We start from the raw sequence: 25,083 nt of genomic DNA, 5'->3' as shown, positions 1-25,083 counted from the left end.
CCATCTATTTGTTTATACATTTTACCATCAAAACTAAACTCAACACCTAACACAGCCATGTGTAACATTTCTTTTCACACAAATTCCGGCATCTGAGGGTGTTTTAAATCGGAATGATACAATACCTTTAAGCAAATTTCAATAACCTCCACTACTGGAATATTAGTGAACAAGCTTTTGATATCATATGAAATCATATAGCTACTTTTGACTTTGGAACGAGGAATTAGACTAATTTTTTCTATAAATTGGAAAGAATCTTTAAGAGAGTAATTTGAAAATTTGTGTAAAACTGGTGCAAGTGTTTTTACTAAGAATTTTGCCAAATCATTTTGTGGCGAACCTATCATTGATAAAATTGGCCTTAAAGGGCAATCATTTTTGTGAACTTTAGGAAGACCATACAGTTTCGGACGTTGTGAGCCTACCGGTCTGATTGAATTATACGTAATTTCACTAATGAATTTATTTTTGTACCAACCTAACATTTTCCTTTGATAAGAAAGTTCAATGCGTGCTGTGAAATCAAAAGAGTTTACAGAACCTATATGTTTGAATTTAGTGCAATCGTTTAATATATTTTCCATTTTACTAACATAATCAGAAGAATTTAAAATTACAACACCCGAACCTTTATCCGGTTTTGTGATAATAATGTTTTTGTCATTTTTAAGTTGTTTAAGCTCTTTTATGCAATTCTTAATCATTCTGAAATCACCTAAATCAATTTGTGTACCACTATAACTATGTGCAAAATCACAAAGTTTGGCATCTAAACTGTTATGAGCTTCAGTACTTACAGGCTTATGATGGTTTAACTGTGCTGACAAAGATTCAAAATTACTAAAGACTACCTCACGACTTATGTTTCTTTTTGGTATTGAAAACTTTAAACCCAATTTTAGAACGTTAATTTCATTTGTATTTAAAACTTTAGTAGATAAATTTATATTGTTGCCAATATTATCATTAGTCACACCAAATCTTTTCTTTTTCAAAAACCTTAACAATTTATCATGTTTATTTAACCTTTTCAACTTTTCTTTTTTATCAATATAACTTGAATGTCTCAGATATCTTAATTTATCTAGTAGAGAAATCCATAAATCAATATCAACAAGGGTTTGTTGGTATGAAAATTTAATGTTTTTAATTAGCTTTGAGTTTTTGTTGATTTCATCATTTAAAAAGAACTTTTCTATTTTTGGGCTTAATTTAAGTTTAGATTTATCTATTCTAAATTTTATGAAAGAAGGAATTACCTTATTTTGAATGCATTTGTTAAGAAAATCATTTTGAAGAACTAGGTTTTGGATTTTTCTTCTTTTCTTTAGGAGTTCATCTAATTCTTTAAGATGCTCCTTTGAATACCGGACTTTTAAATATTTGAACAGCTTTTTTCCGGTGCATAACTTACTAAAAATATATAACAGAGCGCATTTCATTTTGTTTAAATTTATTTAAATACTTTCAAATAGGACTCGTCAGAAATTGTTTACTACTGGATTGCAATTTATTTCAATTTGTATTCATTGCAATCCAGTAGGAAACAATTTCTGACGAGTCCTATTTGAAAGTACTTAAATAAATTTAAACAAAATGAAATGCACTCTGTTATATATTTTTCAATAGTTCTTGTAGATAACTAATTAGATTTTTGTAAAATAGTGAAATTAATAAAATTGTAAGATTATGCGTCATAATAGGTAAATAAATTTAAGTATTTTGTTAAACAACTTTATAATAGTATCGCATAGTACATGTAATTTTATTTACCTATTATGACGCATGATCTTACAATTTTATTAATTTCACTATTTTACAAAAATCTAATTAGTTATCTACAAGAACTATAGAAAAGGGAGATTGAAAAATTTTTAGTTCACAAAAATAAAATAAACTGCAAAATGAATTGTTGTCTCAAATTTTCATATAAAGTTAGTACTGAAAAGAAGTTATAAAGTAGTATGAGATAATTTAGGAAATTCTCTTAATAATTAAGATTCAAAGAGATGGTTTTGGTTTATTGAAACAAAGTAGTAAATGAATACAGATTTGTTATTACTCTTTATCATTTAATTTCGGAAATACATTACTTAAACTCTTTTGTTTTGCCACATAGAATTATTTATGTATTATATCTATGTTCGTTTTTAAAATTTTTAACGTTTTTATTACTTTTACTGAAGGTTGTGAAAAGAATATATTTAAGTTATATAAACTAATAAAAAATATCTACTAGTACTTTTATACAACGAAAAACTCAAAAAAATAAGTAAAAAAGTATACAGCTTAATGTTAGATTTGTTTATTGTAATGAAAATGTTTTAAAATCAAAATAGTGCTCATGAAACGTGTAAAAAATTTAAATGTGTAAAAATAAAAATCTCTTCAAAAATAATGAGCTAGTGAAAAATGTGAAGGCTTCATAATGATAAAAACTTAAATGATAGTGATCAATGTGATCAAATAAAAAAAAGACATGAATAAACTTTTTGGCAACAAATTAAATACACTTGAAGGAAGAAAAGGCAGATATCGTCAAATAAATATTTCTATGCTTATAAAGCTACTATTGCAACAGAGTTATTATAAAAATTATACAGGTTCTTTAGTATAAATTTAAGCTTCCAATTTTATATTTCTAATATGGTAAAATAATTATTTGCTTTTATAACAATTTTAATTTTATTTGCTGTAAGTAACAAAACTATATGTTTTGTATTGGCTGACTCCCAACACTAACAGTTTTATCAAGAAAAACTACATGAAAAATAGCCTAGAAGACAGTAAAGAGCAAAACTAAAACATAAAGTTTTCCTTTTAAAGATTATTAATGCAGTGGCCTCTGTGTAATATAATATCGTCAATCGCTATATCTCCGTTGTAATCACTTCCTCGGGTTCCAGAAAACATTATTTGGAAGTCGTCTGTTGTACTAAATTCAACTTGTGCTTTTAACCAGTTAGGTCCTGTAATAAAGTTTTTGCTAATTACAGTTGTAAAATATATCATTCTAAATTAAATATCCGGTTTTACCTTGCTCGGCAGTCTTTGTCCATAACAGTGTTTTTTTTGTACTGTGCAGAGGAGATGATTTTGTTACATCGGATGATTCATGAACTGACAGAGTTCCTATTCCACTTCCCTGTTTAAGTAAAGTTAGTTTTTTAGCTGTTTAAAAGTGTGAATTTATATAGGTTATAAAAAAGTTTTTAATACCTTCATGTGATACCAAAACTTCAGACAAGCAAGTTGAACTTGAGCAAACTTAGGTGTTTTTAAAACTGCTTTATCTCCTTCCATTCTGATAGAAATTAATTTCATTATGTCTTAAGTAAATCATATAACTGATTGCACATAAAAAATTAAAAATGTATAAATTAAGTAAAAAATCGATGTTGTCAGTATGCTTAAAATAGTTTGTTTAAAAACAATTCAGTTAAAACTTAATCATGTTAGAGTAGTGTTTGACGTACTTACTTTGTTTAAAAAAATGTCTACTAATAAATTTAAACAAGACTTTTAAACCTAGGAGTTGAAGCTTCTATATACATGTAATGACCGTTTTGCTTGCTTTTTAGCGTGTGGTCGTATTTTGGTCCAGTGCTGGCAGATTTTGTAGCCCCGTATTCCCATGTCCAGTCAAAATCATCTGAGTGATCCTTTAAATTTAATGTACTTTGAAACGTATATATAATCACATACTATTGTACTACTAAAATAATTGAAGTTATAAAAAAATAAATATTTGTTTAGTTAAGTTGTGTAGCAGGGGTCGGCAGTTTGTAGTTTAAAATATAACATATCTACCTTTTTTAATTAACGGGCCAACTTTCTTAAAAGAACTTGCTAGCGGGCCAAACTATATACATAAATTTATTTTAAGGGCTGCACTTATTGAAAACAATTCTACTAGTCATTATAAAAATACTATTTTAAAGCTTATTTGTGATAGAATTAGCGACTATAGCAATTACTAGTTACTAAATTGATAGACTAATTGTAAGTTTTTAACACCGCAAACTTTTTGCTTTGCGGTGTCCAGTTTGTCGACCCCTGTTTTAATAATTCTACAACAACAGACTTTAGTAGGAAACTAATGAAATATTTAAATTTAAAAACGTATAAATTAACTAGTAACGTAAATATTCTTTGTTTTAAGTAGAGTTTATGGTAGATTAGTAACTTTAAGTTTTTTTAATTCAGATAATAGTTTTTTAGTTAACTCTTAAAGTATACAATAGTTGTTTTAAGTTTAAAAGAGAGCTATTTAACTAAAACAAATTTGTTTAAGTTTAGTTAATAGCTTTAATAATAAAACAAACATTTTCACAACCACACCAATTAAAATGCTCAAAGTTGCACTTAAAAAAGACTGATGGGCAAGGTTCAGTGTACAATGTGATGTCGTCTATTCCGATATCGCCCTTAAAAGAGTTACCGCGCTTTCCCTCTATTGCCAGCTATGAAAAAAATAAAAATGATTATACCAAAATAATTTCAGAACTCGTCTTTTTTATCATAATTTTAATGCTAAGGTGTTAAACGTTTTAAAAAGTTATCATATTTAATACAAAAGTATTTAGACCTTTAAAGGGTCCTATATATATTTTAAAAAAATGGAAATTTCAAAATCTCTTAGAATAAATGTTTTTTAAGTTGATTGAAAATTATATCAAAAGGAAAAAAAAAATATAACAACATATTTTACGTATTTGTATCATCGATTTAATTTAGTGTCTAGTTTTTTTTTGTAGTATAATAGTTTATTAGATTTTTTATACCTGATACGTTCCGGTGGCATTAATGGTAAGCTTTTCGTTTTTCCACTGATTCCCTTGTTGTCCAGACATTTTCCACAGTTTCTTAAAGCTTTTACCACTGTCGTACGTGAGTAGAATTTTTAATGATCCTGTACCAGAACCATACATGTGATAGAAGAAGGAAAAACATTGACCTTCTGTTTAATTTTTAATTTTAAAAGTGTATAATCAGTTATGATGTTTTAAGTTATTTGAAAATTGTAATGTAAAGTGTTTTTTAGTGCAATTGCGTTTGTAACATTACTCTATATCAGGGGTCGGCAGCCTTTAGTGACTCGCTGGTCAATTTTCATAAAAAAAATTCTCGCGGGCCGCACTATTTAGAAATAAGTCTTCGAGGGCTGCACTTATTTTGAAACAATTGTAATAATTACTAACAAAATACTGTTTAAAACCAAAAAAATGATAAAATTAGCAAAAATAAAGTACTAGCAAAGAGTATTTATCGAACTAAAAGCCTAATTCTATTTTTTTATTACAAAGCCTTTTATTTTTATTGTTTTAAAAGAGTATGTTTTTATCTAAAAAGTACCTCGCGGGCCGCAGATTTTTGCTTTGAGGGCCGCATTTGGCCCGCGGGCCACAGTTTGCCGACCCCTGCTCTATATACATGTTTATTTTTTAGTTTAATTTATACTTAAACAAAATTTTTTTTATGTACACAAACCAGGATAAGGAATAATTGGGTTTGATAGCAGTCTAGCACGATCCCCCGCAATCCTTGGTCTAGATGCTTCAATGAACTTAAAGTGTCCTTGCACTGGAGGATCTTGTAAATTGAAATCAACTTAGTTAAGATTGTAGTAAAAGCTTGAAATAAAACTACATGGTTTAAGCTCTTAAAAATTTAAATAATCAACAACTGTGTTTAAATTTACTTTAATATTATAAATATTTATGCTGCTTATAAAAATGTATAGTATATTCTAAAAATTTTAAATAAAAATAAGTAAAGAGTTTAACATACCAAAAATAATTAAATTCGGTTTGAACTTTTAAATTCGATTATAGACTTTTCTTATTTAGTATACTTTAAAATTTTTGTAAAGATTCTGCTATAAACTAAAAAAATATAAAACCATTTGACAGTAAAAATGTGTGGTCTCCAGTTGGTCCAGTGTCTGTAGATGGTGTAGTCGCATAAGCAAGTGTCCAGTTAAACTCGACGCTTAAATCATCGTAAAACCAACAATCAGTATCATTTTGCTCAAAGTTACAATCCAAAACTGTGAATTACTTTCAAGTTTTATTTACTAGGAAATCTATTAAAAGTTAAGATCTTGATAATAATTTATTATTATTTAAGTTTAAAACTAGATTAATATTTAAGACACTAATTTTTTAAGTTTTTTTTGCCTTCATTTTCTTTAATCTTCATTTCAAACCTAAGAATATCTAGTATAAATTATTTGTCTTACTAGTCATCGCCCCCTCCTCTTTTATGCCCCTTAACTAGTTATTAACCCCCTTCCCCCCGAATTACTGAAAACACCCAAAAAAGGGCGATAATACCCCCTTGGAGAAACTCTTCATTAAATACTAAAGTTTTATGCAAACAAAGCTCGTTAGATTATAAAAATTAACTGTTTTTGTACGAAAATGCTTTGTTAGAATAACACCGTTTCTCTGCTAACAAATTATTAACAACTCTACGGAATCTGTAAAAAGTACAGCGTACAAAGATGCTTTAAAACCTAAACTTATTTTTAAATTAACAAAGTTTAAAATAATTTTTTCTTTAGATAACCTACTCTTTTATAATTGTTTATATCATAGTTGTATTTATACATGTGAATACTTATAAATAGATATAACTAGTTAGTGAAACAGAAAAATGTGTTAGTGTAATAAAGAAAGGATACTGTTAAAACTTGTTGATATTATAACTAACACATAAACAACAAATTTAACTTTTTGCATGTTTTTTTAATGTTTTGAATTAGTAACATGTAGCTTATTTTAGTATGTTTGTATTTATAATCATCTATCATTGTTCACCAAAAATTATTGTTAATCGTTGTTCAATGTTAATAAACAATTTAATGTCTAAAATATCAGGAAGTTATTATTCATAAAACATCTTCGTAGTAACTGAATACGGTTGTATAAAGTGCCCAATCCGTAAATGTAAGTACCAGACGCCATATCAACCTAGTGATAAAGTGTGCAAACTTTTTTTGTTAAATGTTTTTTCAGTTAAGAATTGTCTTAATAAGCGTTTTATTGCTAGTTTCGATCGTCTCTCAATGACTACTTGTTTTTGAGCTGGAGGGGATGTAGATTATGTAAAATGTAGCTCATTTTAGTGTACTTGTATTTATACTCGTTTTTATTTCAGATTATTTATTGTTAATAATTGATTTACTAAAGTAACAATGATTTATTCTTTATTGCGTACGTTATAATCATTACAAAATCCTTAAATTTGTTAGTAATTGTTGGCCATCGAACCGCCATTAAACAAATAAAGTACTTTTGTACAAAAAAAATTATGTTAAGAAATGATATTAGAAATAAGCTACTTTAATTTTTTGATTTTTTAACCCAGGTAGTTTAATTAAAGTAAAACGTTTAAAATGTTTTTAAATTTATAAATTATTTTGATATTTTTATTTTAATCAGTTGATTTATGTGAAAAACTAATATCTTTTAGAAGGTCTGAAAAGTTAACAAATAGAAACTTTTTGTTATACGAAGGTTTTTTTTTTTTACTGAAATACTAAGTAAAGCCAGCACTAACCAATGTTGTCTTTTTTTTTAGGTTCGGTTTGAGAAGAATAGTCATCATCTGTAATCAAAATTTGATCATCCGTGTTTTCGTTTTCTAACTGTTCGGCAGGTGTAGGTAAGGGATCTTTTTCAAAAAATTCAAAAGGTGTGTTTAAAAAGTATATAAACGTACATGAAGCTGTTCTTATACATATATTTGAATTTAAAGATAAATTTAATAATTTTCTTTTGTATCACGTTGACAAGCTTTATATATAAAATATGACACTTAAATTCGTCTAGGACACAGTCAACGTTGTTTTGTGATTTTTTTCGCAGGCATCAAATAGATAAATAATCGAATGGTTCTAACTTGAAAATAGCAACAGATTTTATTGCACGTTAAAAGTTTAAAACGCTTTTAAGTATATAACTCTCATTATCAAGAAACTTGAACAAATTATAAATTACTTTAAAGTATTGATGATATAATTAAAAACCTTATTTAACAACCACTATTTAATACTACTTACTAATAATTTTCAGATGCTTAAACTTTGATATGCATTAAAAATGTTTAACGAAAAAGCAATATACTTATTTCATCCGCAAAAAAGTGAAAAGATAAAAACGTTTTGTTTTTATTAAGAAATCTACAAAAAAAAAAAGTTTATTTCTAGTAGATTTATCTGAAGTAATTATTCTATAACAATTTCATCATTAAAGTAATGTTTGCTTTTACATTTTAAGAGTTCTTTACCAAAGGATCTAGTGGAACTTTTAAGTTAAACATTTGTTTTTATTAACATATTTATATTTAGTTTCAATATAAAGCTTATTAAAAAAAAATTAAGAAAACAAACTAGTCTTAACAACGATGACTGCTGGAAGACTTATCAATCGTCCTTTCATTGCGTACACACTTATAATATATTCAGTTGATGGATCTAATGAACTATACACAATTTGATTTTCTTTTGTGTCTATCTATAAAATTTATTTTTGGTAATCTTTCTAATTCTTTTAAGCTTATAAAAAATCTAGTGGTTAAAAACATATTTATTTAAACAATTTAAACTTTAATTTCTAAAGTTAAAAGCCTTTAAGACCATTAAATGTATTTTAAAGACATTTCAAAGCGGACTAGACTGCACCACAAACGTCTAAGAGACTGTTCAAATACTTGGCAAAAACACCTCAGTTTTGCTGAAAATAGCCGAAATAGTCCTAACAATTAAATTTTTTTTTCTCTGTTTGAAATGATTAGATTAATAACTTTCTTTTAGTAAATTGTTTTTCGTAAGTTTCAAGTATTTGTTTCAATTTTACTTTATTTTTTTTTATCTATTTGTTATAAATAAATAACTTGTTATTTTAAAAGTAGTTTACCTGGTGTGGAGGTATGCTGTTGTCGCCAGTTTGGTACATCACTCTATATCCTTGAACGTTTTTATTAGGAGACCAACTCACTACAACACTCTCATAAGTAGATGATTCAACACGTAGGTTTTGTGGAGATAGTATACTATTATTTTCTGTTTATAAATAACTTAATAAACTGAGTTAAAATATACTAAAATAAGATTAAAATAATTTCATGCAATACAATTTTTTGAGATTAAATTTGTTTGAAAAATAAGTAAGATATTTTAATGCTAATTTGAACGTTGAGAACATTTTTAATATTATTTGAATAGCTAGAATACACTCTTACCTTCAATATCGACAAAAGTCGTACTTTTTACAGTCTTGGGGACAACAGTTGTTGCCACTGTTATCTTACTGTTGTTTATTCTCTGTTTTTTTGTTAAATCTTTTGTTGTTTCCTGATGAGTTGTGATAACAACACTGTCAGGATTTATTAAATCATCTGTTACAACTAAATTTACTGTTCCATGAGGTGTATTCGACGACATCATAAGAACTTCAAGCTTGAAAATCTTAAAACAGACTTTGTTTTAAACCCTACTATTACTACTGAGTTCAATTAAAACTATACATTATTATATTTTATTGAACGAAAAAAAATAAAGCTCAAAACTTTTGGTCGTAGGACCTGGTGCACGAAGAACCTTTCGGTTATCGAGTCGCACACCACGGATACCTTTTAGCGTGTTATCCAGGATATGATTAAATTAAATTAAAGTACATATTAGAATAATTCATTTCTAATCGTCATTTTTGGTTTATGGTTTCATTTAAATAAAGTTACTATAATAACAATCTATAAACCCAAACAATCGAATTTAAATCGGTTGTTTTTCAAAACATATGAAATTTAGGTATTTATAATAATGGTATTTTTAATAGCTTTTCACTTTCCTTGTAGCTTAAAATTAAACTTAACTTTTTAGTAACATAACCTTAGTTTTTAATAAAAAATAAAGTAAAAACTAAAAAACTCATAACTTGAGTAAAAACTTGTTTTAAAAAGCAATAGTTTTACAAGCATTCATTAGTTTAAAAGAAACTATAAGACGGTGCATTAAAAACATTAAAACGTTTTCTAAAACTCAGACATTGCATTGTTTAAAAAATTTAAAACAGGCAAATTGAGTTTTTATTTTAGAATTTATTTTAAACAAAACTCTACATTTAGAAATAAACTAAGTTTGTAAAATCCTAGAAAGTAAAAAAAGTATGAAAAACTTAAGAGAAGAAATTAAAAATTATATAAAGTCTCTAAAATTAGAAATTTTTATGTAACTAAAAAGTGAAGACTAGCTTGTTGCTGTTAGTTCAAACTTTCGAGTCAGAAGGTACAATTTAAAAAGATGTGAGAGTTAGTTGCTACGTAAAATTATGTGTTTTAGATTTAGTATTGTTTTCAAATATATTCATACTTTAGTTTATTTCCAAAAAACAAAGTATTAGATAAAGTTGTAAAAAGTGTTCCCAATTAGTACCCAAACAAAAATAATGCAAAAGTTCATAAATACGAGAGTTTTTCATTTTTTGTTAAGTTGCTTTTGAAACATTACAACTGTAAGTTGCGTTAAAATTGGCAAATAAAAACTATAAAAAACTCTAAGGTCAAAAACTCATCTTAAGAGTGTTATTGTTTTCAAACTCAAGACTACAACCAAAATAGTTCGTGCAAAGTTTTATTGCTAGCTAAATATCACCAGCAAACAAAAAAAGTTTAAAGATTTTAAAATGTTAGTACATTAATATTATCCGTACACTAAAACTGTATCTACAGTTTCTAAACCAATATAAAGACATAAAGCATTTGAAAGAAATGTTTAAACACTTCAAGACAGCGAGGACAATAATTAAGACAAAAGTCAATTAAACGATAAGTTTTCCAGATATTACAGCATAAAATTCAGTTTTAGAAAAAATAAATAACAACAAGAAAGTTGAAGTGTTCAAAAAGAACCATTTTATAAACTTAAAACTGTTATTGCTAACTTTATGATTTAATAAAGTTCTATAAAGCCTAGAAGTACAAAAAATTTACTTAGAAGTGGTAGAATGATTATATTAGCAAATTTATACGTCTGACTAAGTAAGTTTGACTATCATTTGATAAAAATATTATTTCACCAGGTATACTTTTATATAAAATACAAAAAAAAAATTGAGTTAAAAACCTCTACCTGAATAACTTTAAAGAGTTATCTATTTTGATACAGTAATAAAAGTTTTACTTTTCCCAAAACAATTCGTTTTTTATTATGTTTAAATGTTTTACTTTTTAAACTACTTTTTTTAATATCTAATATTAGCTGAATATATATATTGCAATAGAAAATAAAGAGTTTGTTTCAAAAAAAATACTGTTTAAACAATATTATTCAAATTCGAAACTAAATTTTAATAATAGAAAACAAACACATATATATACTAAAGCAATTAGTTTTACTTTTTCAGAATTATTTGAAGCGATAAATGAGTTCGTTAAGATCGACTTTTCTTGACTATACATTTGTTTTACAATATCTTCTGAAAACAAAGTGTACTTGTCTTCAAATTGGTTAACTTGATTTCTGATTGACTAGAAATGTTTAAGTCTATTTATAAACGTTTTTATTGCAAGAAAGAAGTTCTTATCAAATAAATCAATAAATCAGATTTTTAAAAGATTTTTAAGTGCTACAGTATAAATTTAAATAATAAATAATAATAATTTAAATAAACAAACTGATACTTTACAAAGTTGTTTATGTTAAAACATAGTCAGCAAAACAAAAATAGAAATAGGTTATGACTTTTATATAAACAAATGTTTACATACGCCTGTAAAAACTTCAAGCTTTTACCCCTTCCTTTTAGAACTTTTAGAATCAATTAAATGAGAGTACTTTAATGAATAAACTTGTTGTATTTTTAAACTTTTGAATTGAAAAAATTTAGCATTCTAAAGCATAACTTTTTAAGGTATATCATAAATTAGTAAAAGCTAATTTTAATATAGTTATGATGTAAATGTAAAGTTAAGTCATTATTAACTTACAGTTATCCTGCTGTCCATACCAAATATGTTATTAGTGTTATGATTTACAGTTGTCTCTAAAGCACTCATATCTGCTATTGAGCTATCTTTCGATACTTCTTGTTTTTTACCATCCCCTTGTCTAAACTTAGAAAGTTGGATAAAGTCTTCAAGAGTAATTGAAACATTTTGTATTTCTCCCTCAAGCCCAGTATTTATAGCTTGTAATTGATCTTTTATACCTCCGATCTCATTATCTTGCTGAATTATACGTTCAGAAATACTCATTATTTGCGGTGACGCAGATAATGCCTGTTTTTTATTATTAAAAAAAATTAAAGCCGTGTACTTTGACTTATTAGTACGTAAACTAAATAGTTTTTTAAATTTTATACAAAAAATATATCTACAATTTTTTGGAAAATTGATAACTGATAGACCCTTTTAAAAACTATCCAATATGCATTATATGATTTGTTTTAAATTGTTAGATAAAATTAATTAAGTATTCTTTATTCATAAGATGTTAATAAAAATGGTTTTAACCGTTTCGACTATTGTTAGATAATTTAACGACTCGACTTCTGACTTTGTTTGTTCCAAAACAGATTCGTGTGAAGACATATTTATTTGTAAAGTCAGAACATTTTCATTAATGATATTTTGCTGATACTTCAATATTTCTAATAGCCTATCAAAAAATTGAATAAATAAACAACTCTATGAAGCAAAGACTACATTTTAGCTATTATTGTACTATGGAGTATTTTTAATGTTCTTAGAAAAGCAATTTAAAATATTCTTGCATAGAACATACAAACAAGAAAAATAGCTTTTATATTTTAAACAAAAAACATAAAATTCTTTTGTTCATTCTCGAATATCTTTGTTTTTCTTAAAAGCTTCAATAAAATTTGAAGTAATGTAAAGTCTAAAGTAAATTAAATTTCCTTATTTAGTATAACCAAGTCAATGTAAAAATATTTGGAAATTCATTTTGATACAGGTGTATAATATACATATTTAAATAACTATAGTCTAAAGATGTACAAATAGTTTTACAAACTGTAGAACATTAATTCTGTTTGAAAATAATTTTTTTTAAACTGGTTTTAAGCCATTATATATATTTTTAAGATTGTGTATTTTCTATCGATAAATTTTCATTTCTACAACAATTTAATAAATTTTAAGATTAAGAAATAATTTCTAAAACAAATATAGGGAATAGAAATAACTCATAAAATTTCAGAAACAAGTTTACACTTGGTTAACAGACCAGGTTGTTTTGATAACTATAGGTTAATAATTAGAAAATAATTTTATAGAACAAAAAACACTTGACCTAAAGGTTTCAAAGATATTTATATTTTAAGTTTTAAACCCAAGCTTTGTAAAAAAAAACTTCGAATCAACCATTGTTATATCGAATTTTAATGACTGTACAACTGAATTAGTTATTTTTTACGGTTTATTTTACTTTGTTTAGTTTTATTTAATCAATTCTCAATTTTTTTTCTATAGTATGTAAATATTTATTTTTTAGTTGCTTGTTAATATATTTACCACAATATAACACTGATGAACATAGTCAAAATTAATCTGTTTGTTTAGTCTTCATTAAACTGTTTTCTAATTTAGTGTGTTTTATACAATTAAAAAAAAAGAAAAAAGTTATATACTTAATATGTATGTTAAATTATTGATATCAATAGTGAAAAATTACGTTGATAATTATTTTAAGCATGGTTTAAAAATAAAAAACCTTGCTTTTTTGTAAAGTATATGTACATTTTTTGATTTAAATAACGTTTTTTTAAATTGAAATAACTAATACTAATTGTTGTAATTTTTTTTATTTAAATTGAATGTTTTTATACCAAAAACAAAAGAAATATGTATAATAAGACCACAATTAAACCATACTCGTTATGTGCAGCAAAATTACTAAGGAATATTTTTGAGTTCTCCTTTTGAACTTTTCTAGTTTTTTTAAGACTTTCACTGATCGAATTCAGGTCTGAAAAAGACGTTATATTAGTTTAAAAACAGATTTGATAAAACTTTGTTCTACTATCCAAACTACTTTTTTATTAAAAATACAAAACTAAACAAGTGTATTTTATTACAATAATGGTTGTTTTTATATTTACTTAGGATGTATATATGTTAAAAAAAACTATAAGTAAAAAAGTATTTTTAGTCTATATAAAACATCAAAAATGGACGTTTATGAAAATGATAAAGGTTTGATCATACCAATTGGATAATTAGACAAAAAGCCTTCGGTAGACTGAGACCCGGGTTTCGATTTTATTAAAACTCATCCGTCAGCCGCAACCGAAAACCTTGTCACTAATCAATACTAGCAAACAGTTACTTCATCGTAAAACATGATAAACCATTTGTAGACTGACGACTGCAAGTTTTTCGGTTGCGGCTGACTGATGAGATTCAATATGAACGAAACCCAGATCTCAGTCTACCGAAGGCTTGTAGTCTGATGATCGAGTTCGTATGATCAAACTTTTATGTTAACTTGAGATTGTCTCACGGATACGAAAGTTCAGACTTTGCTCTGTAGAATTTTGCTGATATTTTATTTGATTGATGAAAATCAGTTTGAATTTCATTTTAACACTGTCAAAAGAATCCGATTATTTGTTTCTAGTTGAGGTCCGGCCAGATTTAGATAAATATAATACTAAACAGCTAAAATAGTATAAATTGTACTCAGAAATACTGTTTTATTTGTTTACAACCTATTGTTATAAAGCTAAACTAAAAAAAAGAATTAACATTTTCTAGTGTAATAATAAAAAAAATTGCCAAGTAACTTTTATTTTTAAAATAACATATGTTTTTCTGTGTTAAACAAGTTAACACTGTTCCACGAAGTTGTTAAGATTTAAAAGTGTCTTTTAGCTTAAACTTTTAACTTCTGGTGCAATGATATTGAAACTAATCACCATTGTAATAGAATATTCAATGTAATATAAAAAATGAGTTTTTAATCAAACTGGATTTGATTCTGTTTTAATTTTGATTTTGCTTTAGTCTAGTTTATTATTTACAACGTTAAATGAATATGCATTTTTACTATGTCAGTTTGACTCATTTTGTAATGCTTTTTTGAAAAAAAACAATGAGTTAGCTGCGTACTATTGAAAATAATAGAAGCTTTTATCTTTATCTTCTGATTCTAAATTGTGTAGAAATTTTGAAGCCAAGCCATCATTCTGTAACTACTTTGACAACTAGTCGATTTATTTACTTTAGAAGTGCTTTGGTTTTATTTGTACTTTAAAGGGAATTTTACTAAGTTTTTTAGTTTTTAAAGGATTAATTACTTAATCTTTCTTGTTTTAGTGTTTAAACTTAGCTAGTGTTTTTTTTATCAGACAGATTAAAATAAATCTAGTAGTTTTAAAACTTTTATAAAAGATTCATTTACCTAATGTCAGTTTATGTTTGTTAAATCTTTTAAAACGAAGACACTTTTGCACGGGTTCAAGCTGTTTTTTAATTAGTTTTTCTTTCTTTTTTTCGTTTTTTTACTACCACTGTTACCCATAAACAGTACCCTTGGTATTTTATTATTATTATTATTATTATTATTATTATTATTATTATTATTATTATTATTATTATTATTATTATTATTATTATTATTATTATTATTATTATTATTATTATTATTATTATTATTATTATTATTATTATTATTATTATTATTATTATTATTATTATTATTATTATTATTATTATTATTATTATTATTATTATTATTATTATTATTATTATTATTATTATTATTATTATTATTATTATTATTATTATTATTATTATTATTATTATTATTATTATTATTATTATTATTATTATTATTATTATTATTATTATTATTATTATTATTATTATTGTTATTGTTATTGTTATTGTTATTGTTATTGTTATTGTTATTGTTATTGTTATTGTTATTATTATTATTATTATTATTATTATTATTATTATTATTATTATTATTATTATTATTATTATTATTATTATTATTATTATTATTATTATTATTATTATTATTATTATTATTATTATTATTATTATTATTATTATTATTATTATTATTATTATTATTATTATTATTATTATTATTATTATTATTTTTTCTTAGTCCTCGTGCAAAATTAACCTTTTGTACAAAAGTGACTTTGTGCAAAAAATGTCCCATCGTGCAAAAGTTTCTCCGTGCATATTTGACCCGTCCCTACTTTAAATTGTATACATTTTGTTAAAAAAAGGTATAATTATTTCTTTTTAAATAAGACATATATGAAACCAAAATCTGGTAGATCATTAATACAACCTTAAAAAATGTTTTTTGTATTGTACTCAAAACCAATGAAAAAAAAAATTCTATAAAAACAAAGTATACAGCAATCTTCCCTTATTGTACCAACATATTTTTCTGTGTGTTGACAAATTAACACACTTCAACTGGGTTTTTAAGTGAAAGAAAAACTAGGACCTTTTATAAGCAACCGATTAAATCTATATTTTGTACAGTTTTTTTTCTATTATTATTATTATTTTTGTTTTTATTATAAAGTTATAGTTTTTTTTTTTTATTAAGCCTTGCGACTTTTTGTTAGATTATGCGAACTTGTTTTATTATACTTTAACTCTATCAAACACAAAATTTCAAAAAAACTGCTAAAGTATTAATTAGAAAAAAGTGATCTTAAAAATAAAAGCTAACTTACTTTGAGATTATATTTATTATATTTGAAATAAAACTTAAGAAAAAGTACCTTAATTAGTCACTAAAGTCTATAGCTGACTCTAAAACAACACTATTTAATTGGATATTCTTTGAATTAACATATTGTATAAACAAAGGATTTTATTGCTTTTTTTTCGACTTACAAACCTACGTTGTCTGCTTTCTCTTCATTTATCTTCTTGATTGATTCATCTAATAAAGGAATTTGCTCACAACTTTGAGCTAGTCTTTCTAAAGTTGGTCTAAATTCTATTTCTACAATGTTGTCAATTCTTTTTAGTCCTTCTTTAAGTCTATAATTTAACATTCTCAATAACATGTGGCTTGTGACTTCAGAAAAGTATGTAACATAAAAAACAAACTTGAATAAAACATTTATAGAAAGCAAAAAGTTTTGTTGTTTTATTTGAATATTAGAACTTTTTTTAAGGATGTATAAAAAAATTCAGTATCGAAATTATTCTTGAAAATTCTACTTAACTTTTAAAGTGTTATTGTCTTTGATGAACTTCATTTTTCTTAGACCATTTCGGTTTACTTAAATGTTAAATTATAAAAATTTAGCTTCCTATCAATATAATTAAAATAAAACTGATTTCAAAACAAAGTTCTATATAAAAAAAAAAGGTTTATCATAACATATAGTTATATTATTAATAAAGTTTGCAAAGTAGATAGATTTGCAGCTAAGTAAACCTTGTTTATTAGACTAAGTTTCGACTGATTAGTTCATTATAATACATATTTGGTAACTTTAAACTTTTTATAGAAAATTTTAACAATAAAGTTATGAATTTTATTGATATATTTTCTTTCACAAGTTTTGTAATTATTTAAAGAATAATTAATTTTTTTATTTGCTTAGTTTATTTAGTTTTAAATGATATACGATCTTTACGAGTTAATAATAGAATAGAAATAGAATACGGTACAATGGGCGATAAAACTGTACTGTACAGTACGTTATTGTTATCATAATTATAATCACTTATTATTACTATTATTATTATTACCTACTTTTTTAAGCTTTGATATTAGTTTAAAAATAAATTTAGAAAGATTTTAGTAATTAAAGCGTTAACTTTGTTAAACTATATGTAGCTTATTTTATGATACTGTAAAAAAATCTGTTTGTAATAAGCTGTGAAAATATAATATAGCATATTTTATAGCTAACAACTATCTTAAGAAAAATGTTTAAGCACAAGTCAAATGTTGCTACAAAGCTTATCATTTTTCACCTTAATTCTAAACTATCAACATTGTCGATGTTTTTTCCTGCTTCAAAAAGATAGTTGTTGATTAGTTTGCTGTTCATATCAACTTTACTCAGAATGTTGAGATTGTTATCTTCTATGGAAGACACTAAAGCTTGCTATAAGAAATAGTTTACAAACTTAGCTTCAATTTACGGTTTTATATTATTTTTTTTAGTTCTAAACTTTCAAAACTTAATGAAAGTTATGATTAATACTTATGAGTTATGTTTAATATTTATTTTCTACGGTATTTTTAATTAAAAAAAACCTAAATTGAAAAAAAAAATTGTAGAACTACTCTTAAAAATCTTCAAAGTTTAAAGTAGTACATACTTAAAAGAAAATCACATTAAACTCTTAGTGATTTTTTTTAACAACTTAACAAACTATTTAGCTTAAGGGTTAAACTTAACTTATTTATGTTGAAAGTAGAAAAAATTAAAAAAAAATTTTAATAAAAATTTAATGTTGTATTTCTTAAATTAATACTGTAGTTTCTTAAGATTTACCCTTGAGTAGTTGAAAATTTGTTCTGGTGATAGAGCAGTTGTGTTTAAAACGTATTGAACGTCATACAAGCTACCTGTTAGTATATTTATTTCTTCTTGTTGAGAATACATTTTACCCTGAAATAACGTTTACAACTTGTATATTTGGATCGAATACACTGTTATAACTAGGTAAATAACTACTACACTTAAAAGCTCACTTTAGTAAAATAACGACTTTAAAAGATTAAAAATATTTTTATACTCATGAGATGTTTTACTATAATTGTTCGATAAAAAATTAAATTTCGACTTAAATACAAAAGCATTAAAAAACAAACTAGTTTTTTTTTGTTATTGATTTAGACCTTTCTCAGCGGACTTGAAATTACTTTTACAAAACACTAAAAAGAACCAAAAAAAAAAACAATCAATTCAAAAAATAGAAACTTTTAAAACTTTAAACGATAGTATAAAAATAAAAAGTATGTCTTCCTTTTATCATAAAGGTTTGCATTATTTTACTAGCTACTAGTTCTAACGGCGACATTTACGTTTTTTATTTATGTAGAAATCAGTTCAGAAACTTAAGAAAGTTTCAATATTAAAATAGACGTATAATATTTTTAATCTTGTATAAATTTTACAAAGTATATTATACAAAAAGAGTTTTTTACAAACCTCAATTTTTTTAATTTCTTTGCTTTTATTTTCTATCTTCTTGCTCAGTTTTGTAACATGATTTTTGAAATTTTCGTATTCTTCAGTAGTTACTAAAATGAAGCATTTATAATTTTACAAATTAATAAGGTTACATGAACAAAGCTTATTAAATACTGGTATTAACAAAAAAATCATCAACAGTTATCAAAGCATTAACTTTATAAAGTAATTTAAACAGTTTTTCTTGTATTTGCTGTTAAAAAGTAAAAAAAAGTTTACAAATTGATTTTTTTAGAATTCATATTAATTTATTTTTAATTTACTTGTTCTTAAAAACTCGTACTTTTGCTTTATAAAAAAAATCCTTTAACAAATTGCTATAATAAATGTGAAAGAATAAATACCATTTTTATTTTTAAGAAGCAGTATAGTTATTGTAAATATTTAGTTTTAAGTTTTAGTATACGTTAAAATATTTTAGTTTCGTATGCAAGTTTCCTAAACACTGTTTTTTCACAAGATTTTCCTATACTATAAATCTAGTATACATACTGTAATGGGGTTTAGAATTTTGATCTTTTTCTTCTTTAACTTTAATAGTTCCATTTATTATTGATATTTTGGAAATCTTATAAAAAAACTCGCGCAAGGATTCTATTGTATCTATCAATGCATTTTCTACAACGTTTCCATTTTTAACTTTTATCTGAAATAAAAATTTTATTCTTAATTGGTATATGTTTGAAGTGTGAAATTTTTTTATAACTAAACGATTAAGTACGGAACAAACAAAATACTAATTTAATTTTAGCTTAATATTTATAGTTTATTGAATGACAAAAAAAGGCGGTCAAAATATTTAGTCCTAGGACCTGGTACACGAATAACCTTTCGATTATCGAGTCGCACACCACAGATACCTTTTAACGTCTTGTTCAAGTCAATTTAAACCTATAAAAAGTCTACTTTTGAAATATTAGCAAAAGTATTAAACCAACCGAATATATTCTTAAACACTTTTTTTATTTAATTTTACAAAAGTATTTTTCTAGCTTGATTTTTTCATAACTTCTAATATAACTTAAGTTTTTCTTAACTAAACTTTTATATTGAAACTTAACAAAGATAAACCTTTTTAATATTAAAACTTTAAATAGAAAATAACAATTTTTAACAAAATAATTTTGAAAACATTTATGACAGAATTTATAATGAAATTTTTTCTATACAACAATAAGTTTTATCGTCAACACTGCTGTGCAATAAGTTTTTTACTTTTTATTGAAACTGAACTAGGTATTTTTTGAATTCATTTATCATTTATTAAAACTTTAGTGTTGATTTATACTCAAAATTACAGAAACTTATTTTTTTATTCAACAAACTTTACTCGGCAAATGTCCATCAGTTTCATTTAAGGATTTTTGAACATTCCTACTGTATTTTTCTAAATCATCAATTGTTATACTTATTGAATTTATAAGGCTTCGCACTGTAAGTTTAGAAACGATAAGATTAAACGAAGTTATTTAGTTTAACATAACATATTTTTAAAGTCATGGAAAAAAAGTATATAAATTACTAACCGTTTATTTAGTATCTAATGAAAGAAAGTTATTTTTTCTATAAAGAAAAGTTACAATTTTTTATAAAAAAATTTTATTCAAAAACCAGTGGAAATTTTTGCTCACCCTGGTTTTCTTGAACTGAATAGTTGAAATTATTTATAATTTCGTTAGTTGCCAAACTAGATTTATCTTTTATTCTGTAATAAAAAAAAACGTTCAGTTTCAGTTACTTTTTACTGTATACAAACTAGATAGTGACTTATTTATTATGATTTTGTGTAAATATGTATTATTTAGATTTTAATTAAATAAGACAAAATTGGCAGAGGTCTTCAAAGCAAAATTCTGGACTTTCATGTGCGTTAGAAAGTCTTAAAACTTTGTAACAACAAGTTTTAGTTATATTAGTTCAAAGACCAGAACAAAGTTCTCGGAAGACTAAGACAATGGTTTTGTTTTTATTAAAATAGTTAGTCATAACCGAAAAAAGCAGTATTCGTCAACCTACAAACAGCTTTAATTTTCTATCATAAAAGTTTTCCATGAAGGTACTTTTTACTATACTTTAGTATGGTAGTATGATCAGTGACTTCAGGTTGTCTAATTACCGTGAAACGTAGAATATGTTATTTACTAGCAAGACAGCTGGTACACTCGGTTATTATGACTAACTGTCGGGTTTTACCAAGAACAGAACCCGAATTTTAGTCTACCGAAAATTTTGGTCTTGTCTTCGAAGTCATATAATCAAAGTTTGTTGTTAATATAGAAGAATTAAAATTTTATTAAATCACTAAAAAAAAGTTAAAGTATAAAATTTATTATAAAATGCACAATGAAAACTTTAATAGTTTAAAAGTGCTATATATTTTAAGAATCTAGAAGTTTTTTATTTTAAATTATGACTAAAACAGTATTAATTTTTAAAGCAACATATACAATCTGAACAATTGTGTACTAACATTTAAAAACAGAACTCTTTTTCGTATGATTACCGTAGAGACGTTTTACTTACTTTAACTAAAAGTACGACAGCATTTATACTTTAAGAAATATTTATTTCATTAGCATTGAATGTTTACTTGAAAATACTTTGATATAATACTCTCTTAAAATCGAGTTTTATTTAGATGAACTAACTCATTGATTAGTTTTAGGTTTTCCTGTATTTGTTCTGTTGCAGCATTAAGATTGCTGTTAAAATTTAGATCTATAAGATGTAATTGGCCAATTTCATGATTTATGTTTGCATCAAACTCCGTAATAAGCTCATTCAAATAGAACACCTTAAATTTTTTTTCTGTCTTAAGGATAAGTATTACAAAGGTTTTCAGAATTAATTACTATTTTAGCAGTTTGTTGTAATATTTAAAAATCTCTATATAAGTTATATTGCAGATATTTAGTACAGGATTTTAGACTCTAAAGTTTAGAGTTTTTAATCGGGTTCTGGGTTTAAGCTAAATCAATAAATCTGTAGTTTTTAAAGTTGGTATCTCAATTTAAAAGCCTAGATTATATAGAAATTGAAGCTACATAACGGGTATTTTAAAGTTGTTTTTAATTATAAAACTATTTAAATTTTTGTTCTTTTAGTGGAAGCTATGTAGTTTGGAATCTAAAACTACTTGGTATATTTTTTTTTGCCCTGTATAAAACATTATTATTATAAGAATAATTCTAGCAGTAACTTATACACAACTAGTTTTTTGTGATTTTAGAATTCTTATGTTTTGTATAAAACAAGTACTTTTATAATGTTATAACCTTAACATAGAAAAAAATATTTTATAAAAAGCAGTTTTGAGATAACTCCGAAAAAAACAGTATAAAAACTAAAAAAACTTTCTCGGCAAATTTTTGAGAACAATGCATGGCTCTCTTCCTTTTTTTCAGCCTCGCTTACTCTATGTTTTTGTGTGATAAAATTAAAAAGTAGGAGACTGTTGTTTTTCTTTTGCTATGCATTTAAAACTTTTAAAATAAAATTTAAGCTAATACTTTTTATCTAATCAAGAATTTTTCAATGTGGTAAACAAACTCTAAGAATATATAACGAGCTTTATAATTTATCGAGGCTAATACTTATTGTTTATTAAGATAATTTTGTCTTTATCCATTTATAATTTACGTCATTTTTATAGTATGCTTTGATTGCTTAATAAACAAGTAATTTTTTTTTTATTCAAATATTTTAAATGAAATATTAATTTTAAAAGTCTTTTTTTAGTACTTATAACATTTTTATATAAGCTGGTGCTAATATATAGCAGAAAAAAAAACTTTATAAAATAATTAACTTGGTTTGTTAAATCTTTATGTTTTCTCAATTCAAATAAGTTAAACTTAGTAACTTTGTTATTATTATTAAATTAAAAAAATGTAAATATTAAAAAACAACTAAATTACGTACTCATGAACTCTTAAAAATTGTTTAAGATCTTCAACTATTTAAACATTTTATTTAGGTATCTGTTTAAACGATAATCTAAGTAGATCAATCAATATTACTTCTGGGTGCTTAAGCTAATTTTAAAATGTTAATTTTCAAATGAAATTAAAAAACAACTATTTTAAAAATATTTTATACTAAGCAGACTAAAACCTTATTTTTTATAAGTTTACAAATTAAACGTTTGGCTATATTAAGAAAAATAATTATTAATTTATAACAGCTTAATTAAAATAAATATTCTAACATTGTTTTGTAATTCACTGTACTCGTCTTTGTTTTCTTTTACATTTTCTGCATTGAATTGTTTGAACTCTAGAACATCTTTGTAAAGAACTGTTACATTCTGCCTTACTTGAGCTATTTCCTTGTTGATGGTAGCTAATAAGTCATCATTTAAGTTCGTTTCGTGAGTGTGACCCACATCACTTTTTCTACCAAGAGTTTGTCTTGCTTGATTAACACTTTGAATCACAGTGTTGACTTGCAGTCTCATTTTCTGTTGCATATTTATATATTTTTTAATTAAAACATTAGGATCAAACCTAAAATTGTAGTAGTGAAGTTATCAAAAAAAATTTCTCATTTAAAGTATACCGAGTGTCTTGTTCTTTATGATAAAACACAAGTTATTAACAATTATTATAGTTATTAAAATAGTTAAAATCAAGTTAAAAACAAACATCTATCTTTTTCTCGATAACATTTTTGAAAGATCCAAACTTCGTTTCATATCGTGCAAGATCCTCACTGCTTATTGATGGAATCGGTGCTTGAATAGATGCAAGGTTTAATTCTACATTTTCAAGAGCCTGTGAGAAGTTACTGAGCAGCTCATTTATTCTATCTTCTTCAATCTCACTGCAAATTATATAAATAAACTTAAAAAATATATATAATTAAAGTTATGTATACTTAAACATTTCTTAAACTTAATCGAAGCTAAACTTAAAAGTAGTTTTAAAATGACTTATTATGCATTAAAAAATACTTGTTTTTAGTTGCAGTTTTAAGATTTTTTATGTCGAAAGAATTCAATTTTATTAGATTTAGACACTTTCTGATGCTTGTGTCTAGCTGACTACTTAAAACAGAGGTATGATTTGATAACATTGTGTATGCTGTGTTTTGAACTGCAATTGAGTTTTTGATATCATCTAAATCTAGTTTTTTTAACCTCTGTAAAAACATGAATAAATTATATATTTTCTAAATAGTATTACCTTAGTAATAAACAATAAGACTCTTAAAATGATATACTTTCTATTCAAAGTAGTAAAATTAACCTTTTTAAAAAATATCAACTCATTGAATAAGTTTTCAAATTCTGACTCCATATCACTTCGCAATATCGTCACTCCCATCGTCATGTTGTTAACGTCTTCTGCGAACATTGTAATAACATCGTCAAACGAGCTTCTGGTAACATAAGATTTTAGCTTTTCGCTGATAATACTTTTAAGTGAATCACTGTCAGTATATGTTTCGTTAGCTAGTGCTGACTCAAAGCTTTGGCGCTCAACATAAGACTTAAGACGTGATGACAGTTTAAGATCGAAAGTATCTTGTGAAACGTATCCATTTAGCTTTGAATCAATCAATATGTCTAACTTTTCTTTTGATAAGTATTTTTCAAGCGTCCTTTTGAACTCATCTTTGCTTAAATAGTTTTTCTTCCGATTTTCTAATTTTTAATTGTATGTAAGTATTTCTGCTAAGTACTACAATAATGTTACTAATACAGAGCTATTGTTATTTTAAACAAAAAAAAATCTGTTTCAAATGGGAACGGGTCAAAATTGCACGCAGACAAAATTGCACGAGGTTACTAAATTGCACGGGGGGACTAAATAGCACGAAAAAAAAATTGCACGAAGATACTTTTGCACGAGTGCACAAA

At 24.9% G+C, this 25,083-nt stretch overlaps 1 protein-coding gene across 1 annotated transcript; it reads right to left on the bottom strand.

Moving 5' to 3' along the window:
• Nucleotides 1-2,347: 2,347 nt before the first annotated feature.
• Nucleotides 2,348-24,814, bottom strand: LOC145848687 (uncharacterized). Its single transcript, XM_082953991.1, has 28 exons — nucleotides 24,470-24,814; nucleotides 24,175-24,362; nucleotides 23,867-24,044; nucleotides 23,431-23,682; nucleotides 21,872-22,017; nucleotides 20,855-20,928; nucleotides 20,549-20,655; nucleotides 19,716-19,869; nucleotides 19,182-19,273; nucleotides 18,522-18,638; nucleotides 17,995-18,128; nucleotides 16,901-17,046; nucleotides 13,900-13,993; nucleotides 12,520-12,664; nucleotides 11,995-12,285; nucleotides 11,404-11,535; nucleotides 9,250-9,475; nucleotides 8,925-9,070; nucleotides 8,399-8,522; nucleotides 7,567-7,680; nucleotides 5,906-6,052; nucleotides 5,494-5,595; nucleotides 4,788-4,963; nucleotides 4,329-4,466; nucleotides 3,532-3,665; nucleotides 3,223-3,307; nucleotides 3,040-3,148; nucleotides 2,348-2,972 (listed from the first exon to the last, which is right to left on the bottom strand). The coding sequence occupies exons 1-28, from the start codon at nucleotides 24,575-24,577 to the stop codon at nucleotides 2,824-2,826; spliced, it is 4,008 nt and encodes a 1,335-aa protein (XP_082810117.1). The 5' UTR covers nucleotides 24,578-24,814; the 3' UTR covers nucleotides 2,348-2,823.
• Nucleotides 24,815-25,083: the final 269 nt, after the last annotated feature.

The sequence above is a fragment of the Thalia democratica genome, unplaced genomic scaffold (genome assembly GCF_965202585.1).
Source record: "Thalia democratica unplaced genomic scaffold, ktThaDemo2.hap1.1 HAP1_SCAFFOLD_1611, whole genome shotgun sequence".
Classification (NCBI taxonomy): Eukaryota; Metazoa; Chordata; class Thaliacea; order Salpida; family Salpidae; genus Thalia; species Thalia democratica.
This window is presented reverse-complemented; position numbering and strand designations above follow the sequence as displayed.

Bases quoted from the DNA above. Each gene is read 5' to 3' on its own strand.
- LOC145848687 (XM_082953991.1), bottom strand. From the start codon at position 24,577: ATGTTCGCAGAAGACGTTAACAACATGACGATGGGAGTGACGATATTG. The intron at 19,870-20,548 runs GTTTGTTGAATA...TTTTTATTTCAG, and splicing joins ATGGACATTTGCCGAGTAAA to ATAAAAGTTAAAAATGGAAA. The intron at 12,665-13,899 runs GTATGGTTTAAT...ATTTTTTGATAG, and splicing joins AATTTTGCTGCACATAACGA to GCTATTAGAAATATTGAAGT.